At 35.5% G+C, this 24,093-nt stretch overlaps 2 protein-coding genes and 1 long non-coding RNA gene across 3 annotated transcripts; 1 reads left to right on the top strand and 2 right to left on the bottom strand.

Annotated features, from left to right (window-relative positions):
• Nucleotides 1-159: 159 nt before the first annotated feature.
• On the bottom strand, nucleotides 160-14,267 carry LOC142523708 (protein FAR-RED IMPAIRED RESPONSE 1-like). Its single transcript, XM_075627440.1, has 6 exons — nucleotides 14,126-14,267; nucleotides 13,371-13,711; nucleotides 11,592-12,890; nucleotides 672-991; nucleotides 475-584; nucleotides 160-196 (listed from the first exon to the last, which is right to left on the bottom strand). The coding sequence occupies exons 2-6, from the start codon at nucleotides 13,708-13,710 to the stop codon at nucleotides 160-162; spliced, it is 2,106 nt and encodes a 701-aa protein (XP_075483555.1). The 5' UTR covers nucleotide 13,711; nucleotides 14,126-14,267.
• A 4,913-nt stretch (nucleotides 14,268-19,180) lies between these two features.
• On the top strand, nucleotides 19,181-20,393 carry LOC142523707 (uncharacterized). The gene is made up of 2 exons (XM_075627439.1): nucleotides 19,181-19,559; nucleotides 19,966-20,393. The coding sequence occupies exons 1-2, from the start codon at nucleotides 19,181-19,183 to the stop codon at nucleotides 20,391-20,393; spliced, it is 807 nt and encodes a 268-aa protein (XP_075483554.1).
• Nucleotides 20,394-20,551: 158 nt separating this feature from the next.
• On the bottom strand, nucleotides 20,552-23,226 carry LOC142525044 (uncharacterized). Its single transcript, XR_012815009.1, has 5 exons — nucleotides 23,199-23,226; nucleotides 21,058-21,816; nucleotides 20,862-20,983; nucleotides 20,696-20,783; nucleotides 20,552-20,611 (listed from the first exon to the last, which is right to left on the bottom strand). It is a non-coding gene; the product is annotated as an uncharacterized LOC142525044 (long non-coding RNA).
• Nucleotides 23,227-24,093: the final 867 nt, after the last annotated feature.

Genomic DNA, 24,093 nt, shown 5'->3' with positions numbered 1-24,093 from the left:
ATAATGGACTACACGAATCTGTAGAGATTTTTCTTCAACGAGATAAAATAAGAGATTGATCAACTGAATAATGGACTACACGAATCTGTAGAGATTTTTCTTCAACGAGAAGATTTCTTTTGTAGTTCTAGAATCTCTTTGATCTTTTCCCTCTTTTTGTCAAACAACTCCATTTTCAATGAGAATTTCCGAACATCTGTTGATAAAACATTGACAGTAGTGGATATGCTAGAGACAACAGAGAGCATTGTGTTTTGCAACGAGTCTATTTTTCTTGTTACAAGCGTCTCTAGATGTTCAACTCGTTTGCTGATAACGTCTTGAGTGATGGAGAGACTCTCAGCCAAACCTTTGTTCTTCTTAATTGCTTCCATTGATTGAAACAGAGAGTTTAAGGCTTCTTGAATTGCTTTCAGTTTCTCTGAATGTTCTAGCTTCAGAGAATGTTCTAATTGAGTATGCTGAATCTTGTACAGATCATTAATCACTCTATATATATCATGCTGAATTTCTTGAATTTCTGCAAGAACAAAATCAAGATCTTTGGCGGAGTTAAGATTTGGCTGATCTGACGCTCCAGCTTCCTGTGAGACTTGATCAAAAACCACCATGGTTCTTTCAGATATCATTGTTTCAGCAATATTCGGTTCTGGAACATCTGTTTCAGTTACTGCCACTTGGACCAGATGAGGTGAAGACTGATGTTGTTCAGCATTTGAGCTTTCCTGCTGAATGTGAGAGTTTGCAGGATCTTCAGCTAGTGAGTCATGAACTGATGCTTCTGCTTGATAGTCATCTGAGATTCGAGCTGACTCTTTAGTTGGAGGATTGTCAGAAGTAGGCAACAAAGCCTCCGGATTCTCAGCAATTTGGTGATCTGGTGATTGAGCAGACATCATTCTTGGATCATTTGGTTCAGAAATGGCGGCCTTAACTGGCTCTTCAGTTAAGATGGTATTCTCTTCAGCTGCTTGATCAGCGGAGTGATCAACTATAAAGGTTCATTAATAACAGATTGTGTCACCACTGCTTGAATAATTTCATCAATGTTGGCAAAATTCAACTCGGCTTCAGAGTACAGCTGATGTTCCACAGCAGATGATTGTGGCACATCCTGAACTGTTTCTTCAGTTGTAACAATAGTTTGTTCTGAGGGTGGCTCTTTCTGCTGAGAGGAGGGTTCTTCTTCTTCTTCTTCAGAGGCTTCCTCAGGAAGAACTAACTCCCGATCCATTTCCCATACTTTTATCTGAGCTTGCAAGCTAGTAAGATCTGTATCTAGCTGGGTGATCACAACTCGATCATTATAAGCAGTTGGATTGGTGGGAATGTAGTTTGACTTCAATTTCTCAAGCAGTTGAGATAGCTTCTTAGCTCGAATTTGGTAAAAAAAATAGGTTTTCCTCTCCAAAGCCTGAACAATTGTGGCAGCTTTGACCATCTTGAGGACAATTGCTTCCAGTTTGATAAACTTGTTCAGCTGGGATTTCTTTTTCAGCTGCTTAGCAAAAATCTGAGTTCTGTAAGCGGTCCAGGCATCATATGATTGAAGTTTTGATGCTGCAAAATTATTAACCTGTTCCCAAACAAGATCAATATGAGTTTGAATGGGATTGGATGGCCTGGGCTCTTCAATCAATTTGCCCTTGCCTTTTTCAGTACTGAGGATGTGTGGAATTTCCAATCCAGTACGAGTAGTATCCACCAGTTCTATAATCTTTATATATTTGGGTCTGGCAGGTGCTAGAACAGCAGGACGATTGATATAGATTAGAGGAGCTTTGATCCTAACTGTTTCCTTTGTTGCACCAGCTGAGATTTCTGGTGGGATGATCTTCAGAGGAACTGCTTTGATAGGTTGTTGGGCATCCGAAGATTTCAGCATTTCAGTAGGAATAGATTCTACTGTGGTTGGTAATTTTGTCCTTTGTGTTCTTGGTTTCTTGGCAACTTTTGGAGAGGGCGTCTTCTCGGAATCGGATTCACTGATAATCAGTTTTCTTTTAACTGTCTTCAGTTGAGCCAATGTCTTGGTCTATTTAACTGATTTTGGAGCAGCCTGTTGCGTTCCAATCTCCTTTTTGATCTTCACGAACTGATCAGGAGAGATATCTAATTTAGTCTTGGGTGGCAGAACATTCTCCCCATTGAAAATTTTGAATTTAGATAATCGCTCCGAATCATCAGCCACCAACCCTTTGACTTTCATCAAATAGCTCAGCGGCACTGCAAATCCTTTGGATTGCTTGGTGGAGGAAAACATATTCTATAAGATACTGAAAATTAGTTGTTTCGGTTGAATTTTCTTCCAGCCATAATAACCGTAATAGCTTGAAACTTTTCCAAAGTCAGGGCGGCATACGATCCTGCCTTAGCCAATAGCCCTTTGTCTACGATATCAGCCAGCAACTGAACCTCATGCTTCAGTTCCTTCTTAGGATCGAAAATTTTGATTTTCCGTCCATCAGCAGAGAGTGCAGTTTGTATTTCTTCAATATCTGATGCTTTAACATCAGCAAGGTGTACCAGTCCATCAGAAGGTAATGAAAAGATTTCTCCGAAAGAATCTTCAGAAATGGTCACCAACTGACCATTAATAGTGGAAATGATGCTTCCATCAGAGTTGATATATCCATTTGAGTAGAGGTCCTGGAGTTCTTTTGGGTAAATCTCCTGCGAGTATTGCCCCAAGAATATCCTCAGCCCAGTTGATTCAAGCTTCAGAAATACATTTTTCACATTGACTTCTTCGACTGATAAAGCTGATTCAAAGTTGATAGCCATAGCATTCAATATATGAGCAGGGATCTGATTTGCCATTGCTGATAGTAAAGAAACCTGAGATTTTGCAAAATTCAAGCTCTGAGTGTATGAGTTTGCTCTGTGAGATGATGTATGCGTAAGAAAGAAATTGAATTGAAGCGGACATAGTACATTTGTACGTGACTGTTCAAATTCGGGACACATGTCAGTCCATGAAAAAATTTGAATAAAAATATGTGTACGTGTGCTGTAAGCGTGTGTGCAAAAAAGTGAGCGGTTTAAAATAGGCAACGTTATGAAACTGCAGTCACGTCATTTGATTTGGAATATAATATGATTAATTAGTTAACTTATGTGAGAAGATTAGTGAAATACCCAACTGAACGATCAGTTGTAAGACTGTGTCCTTTCAGTTGAGAGTTTACTAACATTTGTCTTCTCAGTTAACCTCTTAAAAACTGATATTCCCCCTTAATCGGTGCATAGAATAATTAAAGTGACGATATAAAAATAAATTTAAAGGTCAGAAAGATTATCGTTTGCTGAAACGTTGACGGCCCTTCAGCTTCCATGATTTTCGGCTATAAAGAGAAGTAACACGGTTAGTTTCAGTCATATTGGTGAAAATATTCAAGACAAAAAGAATGGCAGATATGAGTAGCTCGAGTGCTTCGCCGTTTGCTCTGGAGACCAGGAAGGTTGTTATAGAAGATGAAGTCTTCTATAAGAGTCTTCACTACTGGGAAAAGTTACAGAAGCTTGAGTTCCTGTATAATACTGGAGAGGCTACCACTCCCGAACTGGTGGCAGAGTTGAAAAGAGTGCGGGAGCACTTGAACATAGCTGTGTGGGTGGACATCTTTAAGGATGGTCATATCTATCAGCTAATGCTTCGAAAGGAACTGAAAATCCTTAAGCGCATAGCTGTTTCTCAGAGCTTTGTCAAGACATCTACCGCACCTTTATCCACTTGGTTGAAAATGTGGATAATTGTTGTAGAAGAAAAATATGATGATGTAATCCGTGCAAACGTTTATGGTTGAATGAATTATTTATATGAGCTTAATTTTGTTTTTCTCTTTCCTGCAAATGATAAATTTCATCAGTTGTTATATATGAATTGCGAACTTAAACAGATGAACTGATGAAAAACTAACTTATATAAGTTGACTATGAACTGAAATCAGTTAAGCATTAAGTAATATATTAAGTCTTTATTTAGAAGAGTTGAAGAAAACGATGGAGGAATATGTCTTGACGAAAGTGATGTCAACATGGTTCAAAATTCATGATTTGCAGAGGATAAGTAGTAGTGGTGCTGCTCCTTCTCGTGCTCAAGCAGCAACAACAAGAAAATACATTGATCGTTTTGAAGTCAGGCATGTTACAGACCTGGTTGATGACAATGTTTTGTTACAAGAAATGCTATGGAAGGAATGACATGTGATTGAGAAGATTTCTACAACTGAATCATTTTCTAGAATCCGAATTTATGAGTTGAATAATTGGATTACATAATGGCAAGATTCAGTTGGTCCTAATTTATCTTCTGTAAGATGGAATCGATTTTATTATTAATAAAGTATCATTTCCAATTTGTTGTTGTGTTCTTATTTTCTGCACAGAATTTTATTAGTAAAACAGCATCAATAATAATTTTAAGACAAGTCAATTAAACCAAGAATATTGCGAAAGTAAGAAAACTTAGTCTCGGGTAATGGTTTGGTGAAGATGTCAGCTGCTTGTTGCTCAGTTGAAATATACTCCAGTCTAATGTTCTTCTTCAAAGCATGATCTCTAATGAAGTGGTGCCTGACATCTATATGCTTGGTCCTTGAGTGAAGAACTGGATTATAGGTGATGGAAATTGTGCTCATATTGTCACAAAATATGGGCGATTCATTTGTAATTACTCCATAATCTCTCAGTTGTTGCTGGATCCAGATCAGTTGTGCACAACAACTACCAGCAGCAAGGTCTTCTGCTTCAGTTGTTGAGGTAGCTATGGATGTCTGCTTTTTGCTGAACCAAGAGATCAGTCTATCTCCTAGAAACTGACAAGATCCACTTGTACTTTTACGATCAAGCTTACATCCTGCATAATCTGCATCTGAATATCCAACTAAATTGAAAGTAGAGTCTTTAGAATACCATAACCCAACATTTTGTGTACCCTTAAGATATTTCAAAATTCTTTTAGCAGCTGAGAAATGTGATTGCTTAGGATTTGCTTGAAATCTAGCACACATACAGACAGCAAATACAATATCAGGACGACTGGCAGTTAAGTACAACAATGAACCTATTAAACCTCGATATAATGTCGCATCAACTGATATTCCCCCTTGATCAGTGTCCAATTTTACTGATGAGCTCATGGGAGTATTTGCAGCTGAACATGATTCCATGACAAATTTATTCAGCAGCTCCTTTGTATATTTAGTTTGACTGATGAATATACCAGTCTCCAGTTGCTTCACTTGCAGTCCAAGAAAGAATGTCAGTTCACCCATCATGCTCATTTCAAACTTATCCCGCATTAGCTTAGCAAACTTTTCGCATAATTTGGGATTAGTTGACCCAAATATGATATTATCAACATAAATTTGAACTAATAAAATGTGATCATTCTTACCAAATTTGAACAAGGTCTTATCAATTGATCCAACAGAAAAATCATGATCAGTTAGAAATTTTGAAAGAGTTTCGTACCAAGCTCTGGGAGCTTGTTTAAGACCATATAAGGCTTTGTTCAAATGATATACATGATCAGGAAAGTTGTGATTTACAAAACCTGGGGGTTGTTCAACATATACTTCCTCTTGTAGTTGACCGTTCAGGAATGCACTCTTTACATCCATCTGATAGACCTTGAAGTTCTTGTGTGATGCATAAGCGAGAAAAATTCTGATTGCTTCCAGTCTTGCAACTGGAGCATACGTCTCATCATAGTCAATTCCTTCTTCTTGCCTATATCCTTGTGCCACTAATCTTGCTTTGTTGCGTCCAACTGAACCATTCTCGTTCAGTTTATTTCTGTATACCCATTTTGTACCTATAATAGTTTTTGAAATTGGTCTTGGAACTAAGTTCCAGACATTGTTATAAGTGAGCTGATTTAGCTCTTCTTGCATTGCATTTACCCAGTTAGGATCAGCAAGAGCTTCATCAGTTTTCTTCGGTTCTAGTTGTGAAACAAAAGCTGAATAGATAAATAAATTTAGCATTTGATTGCGAGTTCTTACTGGATCATATGGATTTCATATTACCAGTTCAGGTGGATGTGATTTTCTCCATCTGTACTCAGTATTTGTTGTATCAGCAATTTCTTCAGTTGGTAACTTAACACAGTTTTCAGTCTCAGTTGGTGCTTCGTCAACTGGTATTTGAATGTTATCATTATGCTCTATCAACTGATCATCAGCAACGACTTCCTGTACATCTGATTGGTCCAGTACTTCTGGTTCAGGTGTTTGAAGTATGTTTTGATTGCCATGACTTTCATTTTTGTCATCATCTTCCAAACTGATATCTGTAAATCGATCAACTAGCTCAACTTGATCAGTTGGCTTATCAGTTAATTCAGTTTCATCGAAATCAACATGAGCAGATTCTTCAACATTTAGGGTTTTCTTGTTGAAGACTCTATAAGCTATACTAACTGATGAGTATCCAAGAAATATTCCTTCTGCAGATTTAGCATCAAAAGCTTTTAAATAATTTTTACCATTATCAAGAATAAAACATCTGCAGCCGAATATTTTGAAATAAGTAATTATACTTTTTCTTCCATGCCAGATCTCATATGGTGTTTTCATATGATTTTTATTAATCATTGATCTGTTCTGAGTGTAACACGCAGTGTTTACTGCCTCTGCCCAAAATCTTTGAGAAATACCAGAATCAGCAAGCATCGTTCTAGCAGCTTCTTTAAGAGTCCGATTTCTTCTCTCAGCTACACCATTTTGCTGAGGAAGTTTTGGCTGCTGAGAGCTCATGCTTAATTCCAGCATTTTCTAGGAAATTTGAAAGAGTTTGATTGATGAATTCAGTTCCTCGATAAGATCTGATTCGATCAATTCCAACTGATTTTTCATTTAAAAGTCTTTTGAAGAGCTTTATTAATTGCGAAGCAGTATGGTCTTTAGATTTGAGAAAAATAACCCAAGTAAATCTTGAAAAATCATCTACGACTACCAAGGTGTATTTCATTCCTCCTAAGCTCATGACTGGTATAGGACCAAAGAGATCCATGTGCAACAGTTCTAAGCATCGGGATGAAGATTTACAGCCCTTGTTTTTAAAAGAGGATCGTACTTGTTTACCATACTGACATGCTGAGCAAAGTTTTTCTTTTGAAAAGTCTATTTTGGGCAAACCAGTTACAAGTTCATGTTTACTCAGATAGGCAATGGTTTTAAAGTTTAAATGATTTAGTCTCTTATGCCACAACCAGTTTTTAGACGATTTGGAAGCAATAAAACAAACTGGTGCATAAGTTTGATCATTCCAACTGACTTTATATGTGTTTCCACAACGTTTGCCAGTTAGTATGATTTCATTAGTTGAAGTTTTGACTGAACATGAGTTTTTGTCAAATTGTACTGAGAATCCACTGTCGCATAACTGACTGATGCTAATCAAGTTATACTTCAGGTTTTCTACTAATAGAACATCTTTAAAAGTAAAGTTACCATGGATAAGCTTACCCTTACCCACAGTTCTACCTTTGAAATTGTACCCGAAACTGATGTTTGGACCACTGTATTTGATCAGTTGAGATAACGCACCTGCATCTCCTGTCATATGTTGCGAACTTCCACTGTCCAAATATCATATTGAGTTCTTGTTTGTACCTGTTACCTGCAATCACACACATAATATAACTTGGTACCCATATCTATTTGGGTCCTGAACTGATTAGTCCCTTAGGAACCCACACTTGGATTAGTCTAACAGACTTTCCAGTAGCTATATTCCAAATGGTTTTTCTCGGCTTTTGTGTGCTTGGTGTGTAGTGTACAGATGATACAATATGTGTTTTAGCTTTATTCAATTGATTGTTCAGTCTATATCTCTTCTGAACTGGCTTGCAGTTATAGTAATTGAAATAGCTATTCGAATAGTTCTTGTGAAACCTCTTTGATGACTGACTTTGTGAATCAGTTGAGAATTTTTGATTATAACCAATCCCATATCTTCTAGCCTTGTTCATATTCTCAGTAGGTTGCTCAATCAGTTTACTGGGCTCAATTTGTTCTTGTACCACTGTTGTTTTGACAAAGTGAATGTATTTTCCTTTGTCTGTTTTTAGCTTTGGTTGAGTATCATTTGGATACATTTCTCCTTGAGTGTTGAACCCTAAACCAGTTTTATCAGAAACTGATTTTTGTGAATTCTGCATCTCATTCAATGCAGTAGATGACTTGTTCCAAGACTGAATGAGCTCAGTCCGTTTTGAGTTTTCAAGAATCAACTTCTGGATTAATGACTGATTTTTGTTTCTCTCTGCTTTTAACTCAGAAATTTCCCTTTTTAGACTCAACCCATCGACTGATTCATCAGTTTTGGTTTTATTGTCTGTGGGATCAGTTTGCTTTGCTTTGATTTTTTCAAATGATGATGCAAGCTTTTGATACTCATTTACCATGTCATGTAGTGTTAGAATGAGTTCTTCTCGTGTGAAATCAGTTGAGCTGAAATCAAATACATGTTGACTAGATGATTCTTCTTCTGCATCATTAGCCATCAAGCACTTGACTTCCTCATCATCACTAGAGCTGCATGAGCTTTCTGGTTCTGACTCCTCACTGTCAGTTTCTGCCAATTTAGATTTGTTTTCTTCAGCTAAGAGTACCTTATGTTTCTTTCTGAAGGACTTATTATCTTCCTTGGGTCTTCTTTTGTGTTCATATGATTTCTTTCTTCTATCAGTTGAGCCTTGACTGTCCTTCCTGGGTTTAGGACAATCAGCAATAAAGTGACCTGATTTGTCACAGTTGTAGCAGGCATTTGATTCATCTTTGGAGCTGTTCCTTTGGTATGGATTCTGGAAGTTTCCTTGATTCTTTCTCATGAACCTTCCAAATTTTTTGGTGAACAATGACATAGCATCACTGCTCAACTGATCAGCAGATTTTTCGACTGAACTGATTGGTTCTGTTCTGACAGCAGCTAGAGCAGTTGTGGCTGCAGGGGTAGATGGTTCTCCTTCTCTGGTCTGCAGCTCAAATTCATAAGCCTTTAAATCAGCAAACAGATCATGAAGTTCAATCTGGTTCAGATCTTTGGACTCCCTCATTGCCATGGTCTTGACATTCCATTCCTTGGGAAGACCTCTCATTACCTTCAGTGCAATCTCTTTGTTGGTATACACTTTTCCAAGTGCATTTAACTCATTGATGATACTGCTTACTCTTTCATCATACTCGTGCATTGATTCTCCTGCTTTCATTTTGATGTTATCAAACTTTTGAACAGCAACAGAAAGTTTATTTTCTTTGGTTTGATCATTTCCTTCACACAGCTGGATCAGCTTTTCCCAAATTTCTTTGGCTGTCTTACACATCTTTATTTTGCTGAAGGTTACTTTGTCCAGCGTTTTGTACAGAATGTCTTTAGCCACATTATCAAGATTTGCTTTTCTTTTATCTTCAGTTGTCCATTCATCTCTGGGATTTTCTATTCTTTGTGGTGCCCCTTCTGTTATGGCAACTGCTGTATTTGTTTTTAGAATCTTCATGGGTCCATCAGTTATGACATACCACATGTCATCATCTTGTGCAGCTAAATGAGCCTGCATTCTGATTTTCCAATCATCAAATTTTTCTCTGGAGAACATAGGAATTTTGTTGAATGAAGTCATGCTAGCAAGTTTATAGATCAAAAGTATTCAAGAACAAGATTCAACCGCTCTGATACCACTTGATAGGATCGATTAACGTGTCAAGAGTGTTTAGAAGGGGGGGTTGAATAAACACTCACAATTAAAACTGATCTTTTCGAATTTTGAGTTCAGTTAGGTGACAAACTGATTCTCGGAATCTTGCTGGTCAATGACAATCAGTTAAACTAAAGTAGTTGCGGAAAGTAACTGACTGACAGATAGAATACAAAACTGAAATAAAATACACAAGGATTGTTTCTGGATGTTCGGAGATTTCAATTACTCCTACGTCACCCCTTCTATCTCAAGGATAAGATTTCCACTAAAAGACTTTGATCGAATACAAGATTTGTACTGACCCATTTCAGTTTGGACTTATCACTGCCAAAAGCTGAAACTCTTAGTATTACAAAATGTTCTCAGTGCGTAACTGATCTTAGCATTATCGAATTTAACGATTATTATAAAGTGCTAGTGAGCTCAAATTGTAGCCTTGACTGCTACGAATAAACCAAGTAAGAGTGAGCTAGGATTTTGGCAGAGTAACGGCAAACTTTGAGTAGAGTGATCTTCTTCTTTATTCAGCTGTTCTTCTGTCATATTTATAAGCTTCCCTTCCAACGGTAACTTGAGATATATTTGAATCTTTGTATCCGTTGATTGCCACTTCATTATTTCTTGGGCATTGTTTGCTTCATTTATTGTAATGCGGCGTCTTAACTGCTTTAGCCGAAATGCGTTGTTCTAAGCTGTATTGATTGAAGTGCGGCGTTTCATATTCAGTTGCAGTCTTCTATGTCTCTTTGTCGGTTGAATGTTCTTTTCCGAGACATGTTCAGTTGAAGGATGCTTAGCTTAAAAGCATACGGCTGAATGTATCAACTGATCGGTTTCCAACTGATCAGTTTTTTTATTAGATCAGCTGATTTCAGTTGTTAAGTCCAGTTGCTGAATTGCGCGTATCAGTTGGTTCATATTTTGTCAAACGCCGAAATTTAGTTTCCAACATGTTTATATTTAAGAATTGTACTTTGATTTATAGTTACTTTTGTTTACATCTTTAGCAGTAAGCAGCACTTTATGTTTACATCTCTAGGACTTTGATTTATAGTTACTTTTTGACTTAAAACAACTCTAAAATTCAATAAAATTTTATTTCCCCAGAATATCATAAGGTGGCATTGATTTAGCTTTTGGCCACCTTCAATTCGACTAGGATACATGCAACGAAATTATGTGTGCTACTAAATGGGATACATGCAACGAAATTATGTGTGCTACTATTTACAGTAGTTTGCAATTGAAGTTAAAAAATTTCAGTAGCACAACATTCCAGCAATGTTATTTATCAGAAATCAACATATCACGACATTCCAGCAATTCAGTAGCACAACATTCCTCAGCTCGATGAGCCCCATTCCTGCAGCAGCAATTGCATCAAAAATCAGCAGAGCACTATCTTATTATTATTCAAGGAATATGAACACAACTTCACAATGTCTTTCCAACAAAATATGTAATTGAAGTTTAACTTTAGTAAAGCACAAACATTTTAGCAGAGCACTATCTTATCAAAATTTAGCACCATACAAACACCAGCAACAGAAACATAAATACATACAGATTAATTTCAGTCATCGAAGCCCATTCCAGTTGTCCACATGTTTGTACAACTTGTAAATATGAAGACGATGATTAGTGAAATATTATCAAAGAAACAAAACTTAAATGCATAAAATAATTTATGTATTTGAGTTACTATCTATTGATCCAAAATCTTCTTCATCTGAGTTCTCATATGTGCTATCATTATTTACAATTGACCTGATAAACGAACTTTGCCATCCGTACTAATATTAAAGAATTTATTAAATTTTTAAAAAATTAATCAATGCATACCCGTCTTTCAAATTTGGACAGTTGCGTTTGTCATGTGACACACCTCGATGCCCGCATCCACGACACTGTCTGCCCCTTGATGTTGACTTCTCCTTCGATGATTTTAGTCTCTTCCCACGTCCTTTTGTTCTTATTTCTGAAGGATCAATGATACCAATGGCTCCATCCATGGTTCTCCTACTTTGAATTCCACTGCTTAATGTTCTATTAATATTCATCTCCTTTATTTTGCTATCAATACAATCAAACTGTTCAACATAGAAGTTTGTCCCCTCATCACTGAAAGATGCAACGTCAATTAAAGCTGAAGCTTTACAAGATAACCTCATATGTCTAGACATCAAACACCTTTCTGGATCGTCGACCACATTTTGCTCAGCCATATTGTTTAGTACGCCAATCTTTGCATCTTTTGTCCACCGTTTGAGTATATATTGATCAGGTAAGTGGAACACTTGGTTGATACGAAAAAATGCTAACATATGCCTACACGGAATACCCTCAAATTGAAATTTCATGCAACTACATGATATATCGTCTCTTTGTATGTCATGCGTAAGCAGCCTATGTTTGGCAGAAGAAGAACCTTGAAAATTAATTACATTGTAAACCCCAAACTCAATTCCGATAGATGCTTGTTGCACATAATAACCATGACTCAGACTAATTTCATTTTGAAACTCCAACCATTTGTTTTTCGTGTATACATTCACCATTTGCAATTCCATTGGCCAGTTCGATTTAACCTTTGGCCGCTCGTTCATATCAGTATGATCGGCAACTAACTCATTGTGTCTTTGGTGTCGAAGTGCCTTATTGAAACGAATTATAAAATCCATCAATGAGTTCTTGCTACAGACGTACCTCTTGAAAAATGCACGTGAACTTTCAGACCTCTGACTACTTGACATTCCTGCAGAAAATACATGGTTGAAATAAGCCGGCACCCACTTATGTCGCAACTCATACATCAATGACAGCCAATCATTTTCTACCAAGTTAGCATAATTCATAACCTCTTCCCATGATCTCTCAAATTCAATGGATGTCGTAGAATGTACAATGACATTTTTTATGCTTTGATAGTGGTCACGGAAAGTCACCGGGTTCAATTTATCTTGGAATTTGTTTAGAATGTGCCACAAACAATATCGATGTATTGTTTTAGGGAAAACTTCAGCTATAGCTTTCGTCATAGCAGGATCCTGGTCAGTTATGATCAAGTTTGGTGCTCCTTTAGGCATGGCTTCTAGAAACTTATTAAGCAACCAAACAAAAGAATCAGTTTTCTCATCACTCAAAAATCCACAACCAAAAACAATGGTTTGATGATGATGATTAACTCCTACAAATGGTGCAAAAATCATCCCATATTTGTTGGTGTTATACGTTGTATCAAACACCACTACATAACCAAATGCAGTGTATGCCCTCCTTGATACAGGATCCACCCAAAAACACCGAATAAATCTATTGTCTGAATCAGTCTCGTAATCAAAAAAGAAAGTTGAACTCTTGTCTTTCTCAGACAGAAAGAAATCAATCAATGTTTCGGCATCAATACCCTTGTGCTCATCCCTAAGCGTTTTCTCGTAGTTTCTTATATCTCTTTCTGTGCAACCTACATGTTCAGGCCCTCCAGACTCTATTTCAAACAATCGCATTTGTTGACAAGTAGGTACATTCGCTTATGCAAACTGTTGACTCAGTGCTTTCTTTGCTGCAGAAACAGTACGATGTGAGCGTAACAAATGCACATTTGAAGGAGTTGATAGTGGATGATTATGACTTTCGATGAAGGTACTAACAACCCAACCAAGACCAGTTTGTTCCTTCACAACTGAAATCTTTGATTTACATCCAGTTCTAATCTCACCACGAGCTCTTTCCTTTATTAATTCATCACTTTTTGATTGTTTACTCCATCTGATTGTATCTGTATGTCCTTCTTTAAAGCATACAAATTTTTTCCAGATAACTTCTTTTGTTTTCTTACTTTTTTTGCTATTGCTCATTATTGCACTAAAACCAGATTCTCGTGCATATTGGTTGTAGAACGAAAACGTCTCCTCTAAAGATTCGAATTTCATCCCTATTTTTGGCTTTTGATTGTCTCCAACTTGGGGAATGTATGACAGTTCATCACCGCTGTTTTCTTCCATTCTATAAATATGAAAATAACAAAATTAAAATTGCTACACATACTATGCTGGCTAGCTCGGCAAAAAATTGATGCAAAATTCGAAAAATTAATTTAATGATATGCTAGCTAGCTCATGGAAAAGAAGGTAATCTGCTTGAGTCATTAATTACTTAAATTCCCAGAATGCAGCCAAATTTTAACAACGAAAAATAGATAAGATACGTGTACTCAGTCCAAAATTCAATGTCAATTCAAGATTATAAATAAAAACTAAAAAATAATCGAAAATACATCAAGATTTATAGGACAGCCACCGAACCCGACTTTTATATCCGACAGCTTGAGTGTTTGATTTTTGACGCACAAGATTTACCTTCAAAATCCGAAATTCGAAAAATGTTCGGAATAAGAAATTTCCAACTACCTCGATTTACCTTATGATTTTAGAAACTTTGAATTTGTTCACCGTAAATTGCACGATCGAGAAGCGTACTCTTCTGATTTAAGATGACCGGAAAGAGCCCGCACGAGATCTCCACAATTGCGCTCAATTGAAGATTCTGACCGTGGGGTGTGTATCTTTCATTTTCTTCTAGAGCGTGAGGTATGGTAGGTTTCAAAAATTTGGGCATATATTAATGGCATGTTATGTTGATTTTGTTTTTAAATTTTTTTTTAAAAAAAAAAAAAAAAAAAAGAACTGTCGCCCAAGAATACCCAGCACCATGGGGTGCAGGGTAACAAGACTCTTTTTTACAAGTGACATAAAATTTATAATAATAAATTTTATATTTTTGTTTTTAACGTATTGTACACAAAATTATTTGCGTGATTAATTTATTTCATAAGTATATTGTGAAAATTTATTATTTTATTATTATTTGTATTATTATTAACTTATAAAATATAAATAAAAAATAAGATTTTTTTATTTTAGAGTAACAATAATTATTATAATTGAAATTATTATTGTTATTGTTGTTTTATTTAGGCATGCTATACAAAAATTAAGTATTACAGTTGATTTATTTTACACAAATAATAAAAAATCTATTATTATAAATATTTTTTTGTTCTTACTTTATTAAATAAAAATATGTAGTATGATTTTATTATTAATTTCAATCCTATTTAATACGACAGTTTATTTGTTGTATAGAATTAATATAAATAGTATTATTATTATTTAAAAAATGGTTATTAAAAAAGTGTACATTTAAATGATTTTACTATTCAATTGTAATATAAAAAATTTATTATCACTTTTTTGTTCTATGTGACCTATTGAATTTTATTTTTTAGGAATGGACAGTGTGCCGGTGCTTTTATTCGTAGGTGTTAAAGTTATTATAGGACATCACACTGTAAAATATAGTACTACTGCGTTGAGGGCAACACGAATACCAAGATCTATTAATTTTTATGAATTGAAGGAAATAGTGTACCATCTGACAAATATTGAAAAATCAAAATTTAACCTAAAATTGTCAACAAAATATTCCTAAATGGATAAGTCACATTGTGTAGATCTTGACATCAATGATGACAACAATTTACAGTTTATGCTGGATTCTATTAACGAAATGCGATGTATTGAATTGTATATCGAAACGGATTTCGTCGAGCATAATGTACATCTTGAGGTTCCTGAATCATACATTCCATGTATAACTAAAGGGTTCAATTCGATTGGATTTAATGATGAAGCCGGTACTTCCGCTAATGCTTTTTTCAAACCAATATATGAAAATCGATTTAATTCGGATGATTGGACTGGGGGATGGGATCGGTATATTACTGCCACCGTAGAAAAAAATGTTAACTGGCCGATTTCCACATGAGGATGAGATTCTGGTGCAAGAGGATGGTACTCGGTTGACACAAATCATGCAGGTTTCGATTGTTCACCGAGTGTGCATCCTAGTGGATCGAGTCATGTATTGACACCTATCGTACCTGATGAACAAAGATCACGTGAGTTGTCATTAGATGTTCATCTTCACGCCACCGAAATACTTACTGAACCTGATACAACTGCAAGTGAAACATATGAGGATGAGCATGAAGACGAAAATGCCACGTTTGCTGATATTGGTCCATCTCATACCGACACTGGTGATCATATGCATGCATATCCTTTTGTAGTCATTTCAAATCTTGAACACCGACCCGATGCATTACCATTATCTGTCCCGCCTGTCGGTCTATCCTTATATGACGTACCTAAATTCTTTATTATAATATATGATGAGCAATGCTGATATGAATCAAGCCAGCCACTATGCGTACCAAGAACCAATCCCGAGAGAACGATTGAAGATGTTGAATTTTGCCCTTCATTCAACCAATGAAAGCTTGGAAATAAGGCTCGAGGGGTTCGGGTTGCATCACCATCAAATAGAGGAGCTTGGGGAACATGGACACCATAATGGAAGTATTTGGAATGTTATTCAAGTGCTAAATGATCATGAGGACAGCAGCACGCGCGCACCCGCGCCAGAAGCGGCGCAGCCGTGCGCATGAAGAAACACTAGGTGCGCCACCGCGCCACAAGTGGCGCAGCCGCGCGCGCATGGCGCGTGATTCAGCGCTACCGCGCGCACGGGCAGAACAAGGCGCGCCCCCGCGCGTGTTTCGGCGCTACCGCGCGCACCAGGCTGGAACATCCAGAACAAGGCGCGCTACCGCGCGACCTTCCGTGTCAAAATTGTTCACAACTTTCTTTATGACTTTTTACACTACTTTTTGCATGTTTTATTGGTTATATAATGATTGTAATAGACATGAACGAAATAATTCAGATTGATAAAAATATTTTGAGGAGTTTCTTTCAATTCTCAAGGCTTTTGAAGCTTTGTTCAAAATCAAATCAAACTTATCAAAGATTGCATCTTTGTGGCGTTTGTCGATTGTTTTTCGCACGGATTGTCAAAACAAGTTCTTTGAAGGTTCGTTTGAAATTCGATTGTTATTATCGTTGATATTTGTTGCTAAGTTTTAATCACTTAGAGGTGAATATCACAAATCGTTACTTGTTTCAAAAGATCGGGACAACATAATCGATCCTTGTTCGTTATTGAATTGAGGGCGCGATTCTAATTAATCGTGTTTGCTTTCATTCGTACGAGGATTCGTATCATTTGGTATCGGATCTTTTGGTTCTTTTTGATTAAAGTAAGCGTATCCGTTCAATTCCTCGTAGGATTTTCAATAGGAATTTTCGTGTAGCGATTTTCTACGTATTTGTTGGATAAAAAAAAAACAAAAACAAAAAGGGGTACAATATGCTTGATAGTCAATTTCAGTCATTGTTGGTAGAATTTGGGAAAAGAATGGAGGAAGAATTTAAACATTTGCGTGAAAGGTATGGGCGAGTGGATGAGAGTGGAAGGATGAGTAAAGAAGAGAGAAGCATGGCGACACCAGCGAGGAGTTCAAAACGTGGATAGCAAGGTACATCGCAATTCTCACATAATTGTATTTCTGATATTCGATGTTTGTGGTGTCTAGAGATAGGACATGATTTTCATCATTGTCCAAATGAGGATGTGAAGGTAGTGGATTCCACTTCCAACCTTGAAGCCAAACATGTGGATGATTTGAATGTTGAGGTTGATACTCCAATTGTGTCTCATGCGAGTATTGAGTGTTGTGGTGTGGAGGGTGAGTTGTTAGATGATGTGCAAGTTGTTTCTTTCGCTCAACTGTCTACGAATGTAATATGTATTGGTGAATCAATTTATTATGAGTTGAGAGAAAAAGAAAATGAGATGGCCGAAAAAAGAGAGTGATAAAAAAGGCGGGATGGCCATCGAAGAACAAAAAGAGTTGTGTGAAAAAGAGGCCAAACAAACAAAAAAAGAAATTATATGTATGGCTCAAAAGAGTGAGGATGAGCGAATCTTTATTTTGAATAAACCACTTCATGTACATCTGTGCAAAGTGGGTTTATTTTATTTTAATGAAATAGCCGGTTCGATCCAGAGCATTGTTAAAATCTACTTTCAGGATTGTGGAAAATGCATGAAAAGTATTGATCTTCCTAGCTATCAAGAAAAACAAGATTTGAGGACAAACCTTTTTGAAGAAGGGGGGTATGATATGAATCTAGCCAGCCACTATGCGTACCAAGAACCAATCCCGAGAGAACGATTGAAGATGTTGAATTTTGCCCTTCATTCAACCAATGAAAGCTTGGAAATAAGGCTCGAGGGGTTCGGGTTGCATCACCATCAAATAGAGGAGCTTGGGAAACATGGACACCATAATGGAAGTATTTGGAATATTATTCAAGTGCTAAATGATCATGAGGATAGCAGCACGCGCGCACCCACGCCAGAAGCGGCGCAGCCGCGCGCATGAAGAAACACTAGGCGCGCCACCGCGCCACAAGTGGCGCAGCCGCGCGCGCCCATGCGCAACCGCGCGTGATTCAGCGCTACCGCGCGCACGGGCAGAACAAGGCGTGCCCCCGCGCGTGTTTCAGCGCTACCGCGCGCACCAGGCTGGAACATACAGAACAAGGCGCGCCACAGCGCGAGATCACGCGCTACCGCGCGACCTTCCGTGTCAAAATTGTTCACAACTTTCTTTATGACTTTCTATACTACTTTTTGCATGTTTTATTGGTTATATAATGATTGTAATAGACATGAACGAAATAATTCAGATTGATAAAAATATTTTGAGGAGTTTCTCTCAATTCTCAAGGCTTTTAAAGCTTTGTTCAAAATCAAATCAAACTTATCAAAGATTGCATCTTTGTGGCGTTTGTCGATTGTTTTTCGCACGGATTGTCAAAATAAGTTCTTTGAAGGTTCGTTTGAAATTCGATTGTTATTATCGTTGATATTTGTTGCTAAGTTTTAATCACTTATAGGTGAATATCACAAATCGTTACTTGTTTCAAAAGATCGGGACAACATAATCGATCCTTGTTCGTTATTGAATTGAGGGCACGATTCTAATTAATCGTGTTTGCTTTCATTCGTACGAGGATTCGTATCAAATGCCCTGATTCTGTTGGAATTCCATCTGCATCGAATTTGAGTTATTACAACGCAGATAGAGGAGAACTTTGCACGAACATGATTTTTAAAGATAAAAAGCATTTGATAGCAGCAGTTAAGGACTTTTCGGTTAGATTTGTTCGACGTGAATATCAAGTTGTGGAGAGTACAAAGACTTTGTGGAAAGTTCGTTGTAAAAATAAATATTCAAATATCAATTGTAGGTGGGTTTTTCGTGCATCGTTAAAATTAAAATTGGGGTATTTCAAGATCACGAAATATGGTGGTCCACATACATGTATGTCTAGCCAGGTGGGGTTAGACCACCATAACTTGGACAAAAATATGATTGCAAAAACACTTGCCGGTATTGTTCGGTGTGATCCTTCGTGTGAGATTAAATATGTTATCCAACTTGTCAAAGATCGATATAATTATCAAATCTCATATGGTAAGGCATGGTACAGTTTAAAGCGGGCGATGGAAAATGTATATGGTACATGGGAGAGTTCAGTACGTCTTTTGCCAAGGTACATGGGTGCTCTTGTGAAGTACAATCCAGGCACTATTGTAGAGTGGAACCATTTACCGAGATACAAGTATGAATTGAAGGTGTTAAACTACGTGTTTTGGGCCTTCCGACCATGTATAGATGGTTTCGAACATTGTCGAAAAATAATTAGTGTTGATGGTACTCATTTATACACGAAGTATAAGCACAAGATGCTTATAGTTGTGGGTTTAGATGCAAACAACCAAATATTACCCTTAGCATTTGCCATATTCGATGAGGAAACATACGACTCGTGGAAATGGTTTTTGGAACTTCTATGCAAGTATGTGGTTCGAGGATCCACAGGTGTGTGCCTTATCTCTAATAGACATCGTGGAATCATTAATGCTGTTGAGGAGATACTCGATTTTAGACATCCACGTGGCGTACATCGTTTTTGTCTTAGACACGTATGTTCTAATTTCAATACACATTTCAAAAATGTGTTCCTAAAAGCTCTGTGTTGGAAAGCAGGCACACAACATCAAATACGTAAATTTGATGCCATCATGGATGAAATTAAAAATCTCGAATCGAGAACTTTTGTTTCTCTCTCTAAAATTGATAAAAACAAATGGACTCTTGCTCACGATGGGGGATGGCGACGTGGTGTTATGAAGACCAACATGTCAGAGTGTCTTAATTCTGTTCTGAAGGGTGCTCGTCGACTTCCTGTATCAGCATTAGTTCAGTTGACATTCAATCGTTGCAGTGCAGTATTTCATCGATCGTATCACACGAAGGCAACATATGATTCAGAGCAATCAGCCTTGGCCTGATTACGCTTTTCGACTGTACGAGAAATGGTCTTCGAGATCTAGTGAACACATTGTTGTTCGTACCGAGATTAGAGACCAATCGGCATCTGTTGTTACGGGAGGGCGACAAGGTCGGGGTGAACGTGTACAGGTTGTGACCCTCAGTCTTAATGAATGCTCATGCGGAAAATGGACTACCTTTGGAATTCCGTGTTCACATTCAATATGTACCGCCAAATGGTATGGATTAGATCCTACACAATTTATACAACGTTGGTTTCAGATGAGTGAATACGTAGACACGTACGAGGGAAGATTTCGTCCAATTGCTGATGAGGAATATTGGGATGAACCAACATTCATTGTGTCACAACCCGAATAGGCATCAAAGAACGAGAAAAGGGAGAGACCGAACTACAAGAATCAGACAATCCATTCGAATGGTGCAATCCATTCGAATTGCCGAAGAACTCGATTTGGGCGATGCATCTCCGCAATGTAAAAACATATCAATGGGCATACACTTCGCCAGAGAGTGAGACATTCTAAGGGCAATGACAAAACATCCACAGCTTCGAGGTCGTAAACAAGCCATTTGAACTATAAATAATAAAAAAACGAATCATGTACCCAAGCGATAATATATGAAATATACGAAATTTATATTTTATGTAATGTAAACACCTGACAATCTCCTATCTTGTCAAGTACATCACGAATGATTCGCACAGAATGTATAGGTGTATGTGTCCACGTGAATACATTTTTCCATCTGTATTCACATTAAATTCGTAATACTATAAAATAAAGATGACGTTATCAATTTTATATCATATGTTGCATTTATTACCTTGCTCCGTATGGTGGAATTGGAAGAATATTATCACCGTTGTTTTCATTTTCAGGTCGAGCGATGAGGTTGTATCCTAAGCGGTCAGGACATAGAGGAATCATTCTTGACCATGCCCAAATCTACAAAACAACCGAGTTTAATAAATGTGTATAAAAAGGAGTATATATTGAAATAAAAATTGTAATAAATATACCTACAATATGTATAAAGGACCTGCGATTTCTTGTTTTCCTGACCCAGAGGCGGAACACAATTCGTGATATAAATATGCAAGTACAGCACTTGCCCAACTATAACTACTAACCTTATGCATATCTTGCAGAAAATGCAAGTACAACAGTTTGACCGCACAACCTTCAGAATCAGGTAACATACAACCACCGATAACCAACATCGCAACACATCGGGAGTATTGTGCCACTTCTATGGCTGTACTATTTTCATCAATTACTATTTGTGTACAGTGTAAGTACAAAGTAGTCAACTTTAAACTATTGGATCTGAAGTCTGCCTGAAGTGGCATAAAACCTAACCAATCATAACAATAAACCTGCCATACAGTAAACTTGCAAGATACATCAGTCCCGATGATAAGATCACCATCAACATTTAGCCCCCAAATTAACGCAACATCTTGTAGCGTGATTGTAGCCTCGCCAACTCGCAGGTGGAAAGTATGAGTTTCTCGGTGCCATCGTTCCACAAGAGCTGTTATCAAATGATTATCATAAACATAATCACCACATAAGAGGATGCCGTAAAATCCCATTTCGTTTAGACATGATCGGACTCGATGGTGTAGTATACCACTTTTCCACAATTCCCAAATTAAATTATCTGATTGACGCACTCTTAGGGTGTTATCCAAGTTGTTAGGCGTAATAAAATTAGATATATGTGTTTGAAGCTGATAAAGAACAGTAGGATCAACAGGTCCAACATGTGACGACATCTTATAATCAATAATAAGAATAATATATTATTATTATTATTATTATTATTATTATTATTATCTATCACAATGTTGTATAAAAAAAACAAATACAATATCAATTATCAAAAGAAATATAAAATAAAACATTAACTACGAGTAAAAATTAATAATTGCACTAAAAATAATATTTTTACAATCTACGAGTTTTGAAAATACGAAGTTATTTTAATAAAAATTTAAATACACACACATATTTAAATTTTCGAATCTATCTTAAACAATTAATTGAATCTAACATTCGTATAGTTAATAATAACGATTAGAAAATGTATTTTATTAAAATATTTAAGAATTTAATTTTTTTATTAAATTTTTTAAAAAAATAACAAAAGTCACGGTTTTTTAAGAAAAACAAGTTCACAAAAATATAAATACAAAACATATTATATTTAAAATTAGTTTTATCCTAACATATGATTATAAAAATATTATAAAAATTAACAATAACCAACAAAATAAATATGTAACATTATCGTGATTCATAATTAGGGAATAACGTATTTTTTTAAAAAATAATTCTTTATGTTAAAAAAATTTATAATCAAACATATATCAATAATTAAAAATAATCTATTTTTTAAAAAACAATTAAAAAAATCATATCACTCTAACACACGAATTACAATTAAAATTTTTTTAACATTTTTTTGTAAAATTTTAAAAAAAATTCAAACAAACATATGTCAATAATTAATAAAACTGCAAGTCGTTCTTTACCGTAATATGATTCTTCAATAATATCACAAATTATTTTTTTTTTTTAAAAAAGTAATCAAGTCACGCCTATTCAATTGGCGTGACTTGTTTTTTCTTAAAAAAAAATAAGCAAATCACGATCAATTAATTGGCGTGACTTGCTTTAAAATTTTTTTTAATTAAGCAAGTCACGCCCAACAAATTGGCGTGACTTGCTTTAATTTTTTTTTTAAATTAAGCAAGTCACGCCCAATTAATTGGCGTGATTTGTTAAATTTTTTTTATAAATAAAGCAAGTCACGCCCAATTAATTGCTGTGACTTGCTTTAAAATTTTTTTTTAAAAAAAATTTAAATAAATCACGTCCAATTAATTGGCGTGAGTTGCTTTTATATATTTTTTTAAAGAAATTGAAGGAAGTCAAGCCCAATTAATTGGCGTGACTTCCTTTTAAAAAAATTTTAAGCTTAAATTTTAAACATTTTTTAAACAAATAACATTAATAAATATCTTTATAAAAATTAATAATAATTAAATTTGCAAAAAAATTAAATCAGCATAACATATTAATTATATTTTAACATAATAATAATTTTTCCTATAAATTTAATATTTAACATAAATAATTATATTAATATACATACCTTAAATTACGGTTGAATCAAAATTTACCTGCAAAAAAAATTAAAATTAACTCAAAATTTGAGTCAATCCAATAAACAAATTACATAAAAAAATTAAGAGAAATTACTCGAGATGAAAATGAGAAAAACTTAGAACAAAACTATTCGTACTATATAGGCAAAGTAGACGGATACTTCCAAAACATATAAAGCAAATGACTTTACAGCTTTACATTACCTTCCAATTATCAATAAATACATTTGTAGCCTTTGACCATATGTATCAATCCAATTATCAATAAATAAATTTGCAGCCTTTGACCACAATGTATCGATCGACGATACAAATTAATTTTTTTAAAATTTAAATTCTATTTTTTTAACGTTTTTTTATCACAAAAAATAAATAAGGGAAGTGTGACTTTTTTAAACGTTTTTTTTATTAATGGAAGTGTGCAAATTAATTCAACTAAATAAAGAAAGTCACGCCTACTTGGTAAACTTGATTTCCCTTTTTTTTTTTTTTTTTTTTTTTACAAATTGTTAGTTATTTGAAAAAAATAATAAGGCGGACTTCCTTTTTTTTTTTTTTTAACAATAATGCTATTTTTTTTTACAATAATGCAAATTATTAATGGAAATGTGCAAATTATCAAAAAAATAATAAGGGAAGTCACTTCTTTACAAAAATTAGTAATGATTAAAAAATCACATAATTATTAAAATTGAAAAAAAAAATTAAATAATACTACAAAATTATTCTAACATAAATAATAATTTCATTTATAAATTTAATATTTAAAATAATAATTTATGTTAACATACATACCTTAGTGTAAGTTGGAACTAAAATGAACCTGCAAAAGCAAAAAAAAAAAAAAAAAAAAACAAATTAATAAAAATCTGCAAAAAATGA

This window comes from Primulina tabacum, chromosome 14 (assembly GCF_025594145.1).
Source record: "Primulina tabacum isolate GXHZ01 chromosome 14, ASM2559414v2, whole genome shotgun sequence".
Taxonomy (NCBI): domain Eukaryota; kingdom Viridiplantae; phylum Streptophyta; class Magnoliopsida; order Lamiales; family Gesneriaceae; genus Primulina; species Primulina tabacum.
This window is presented reverse-complemented; position numbering and strand designations above follow the sequence as displayed.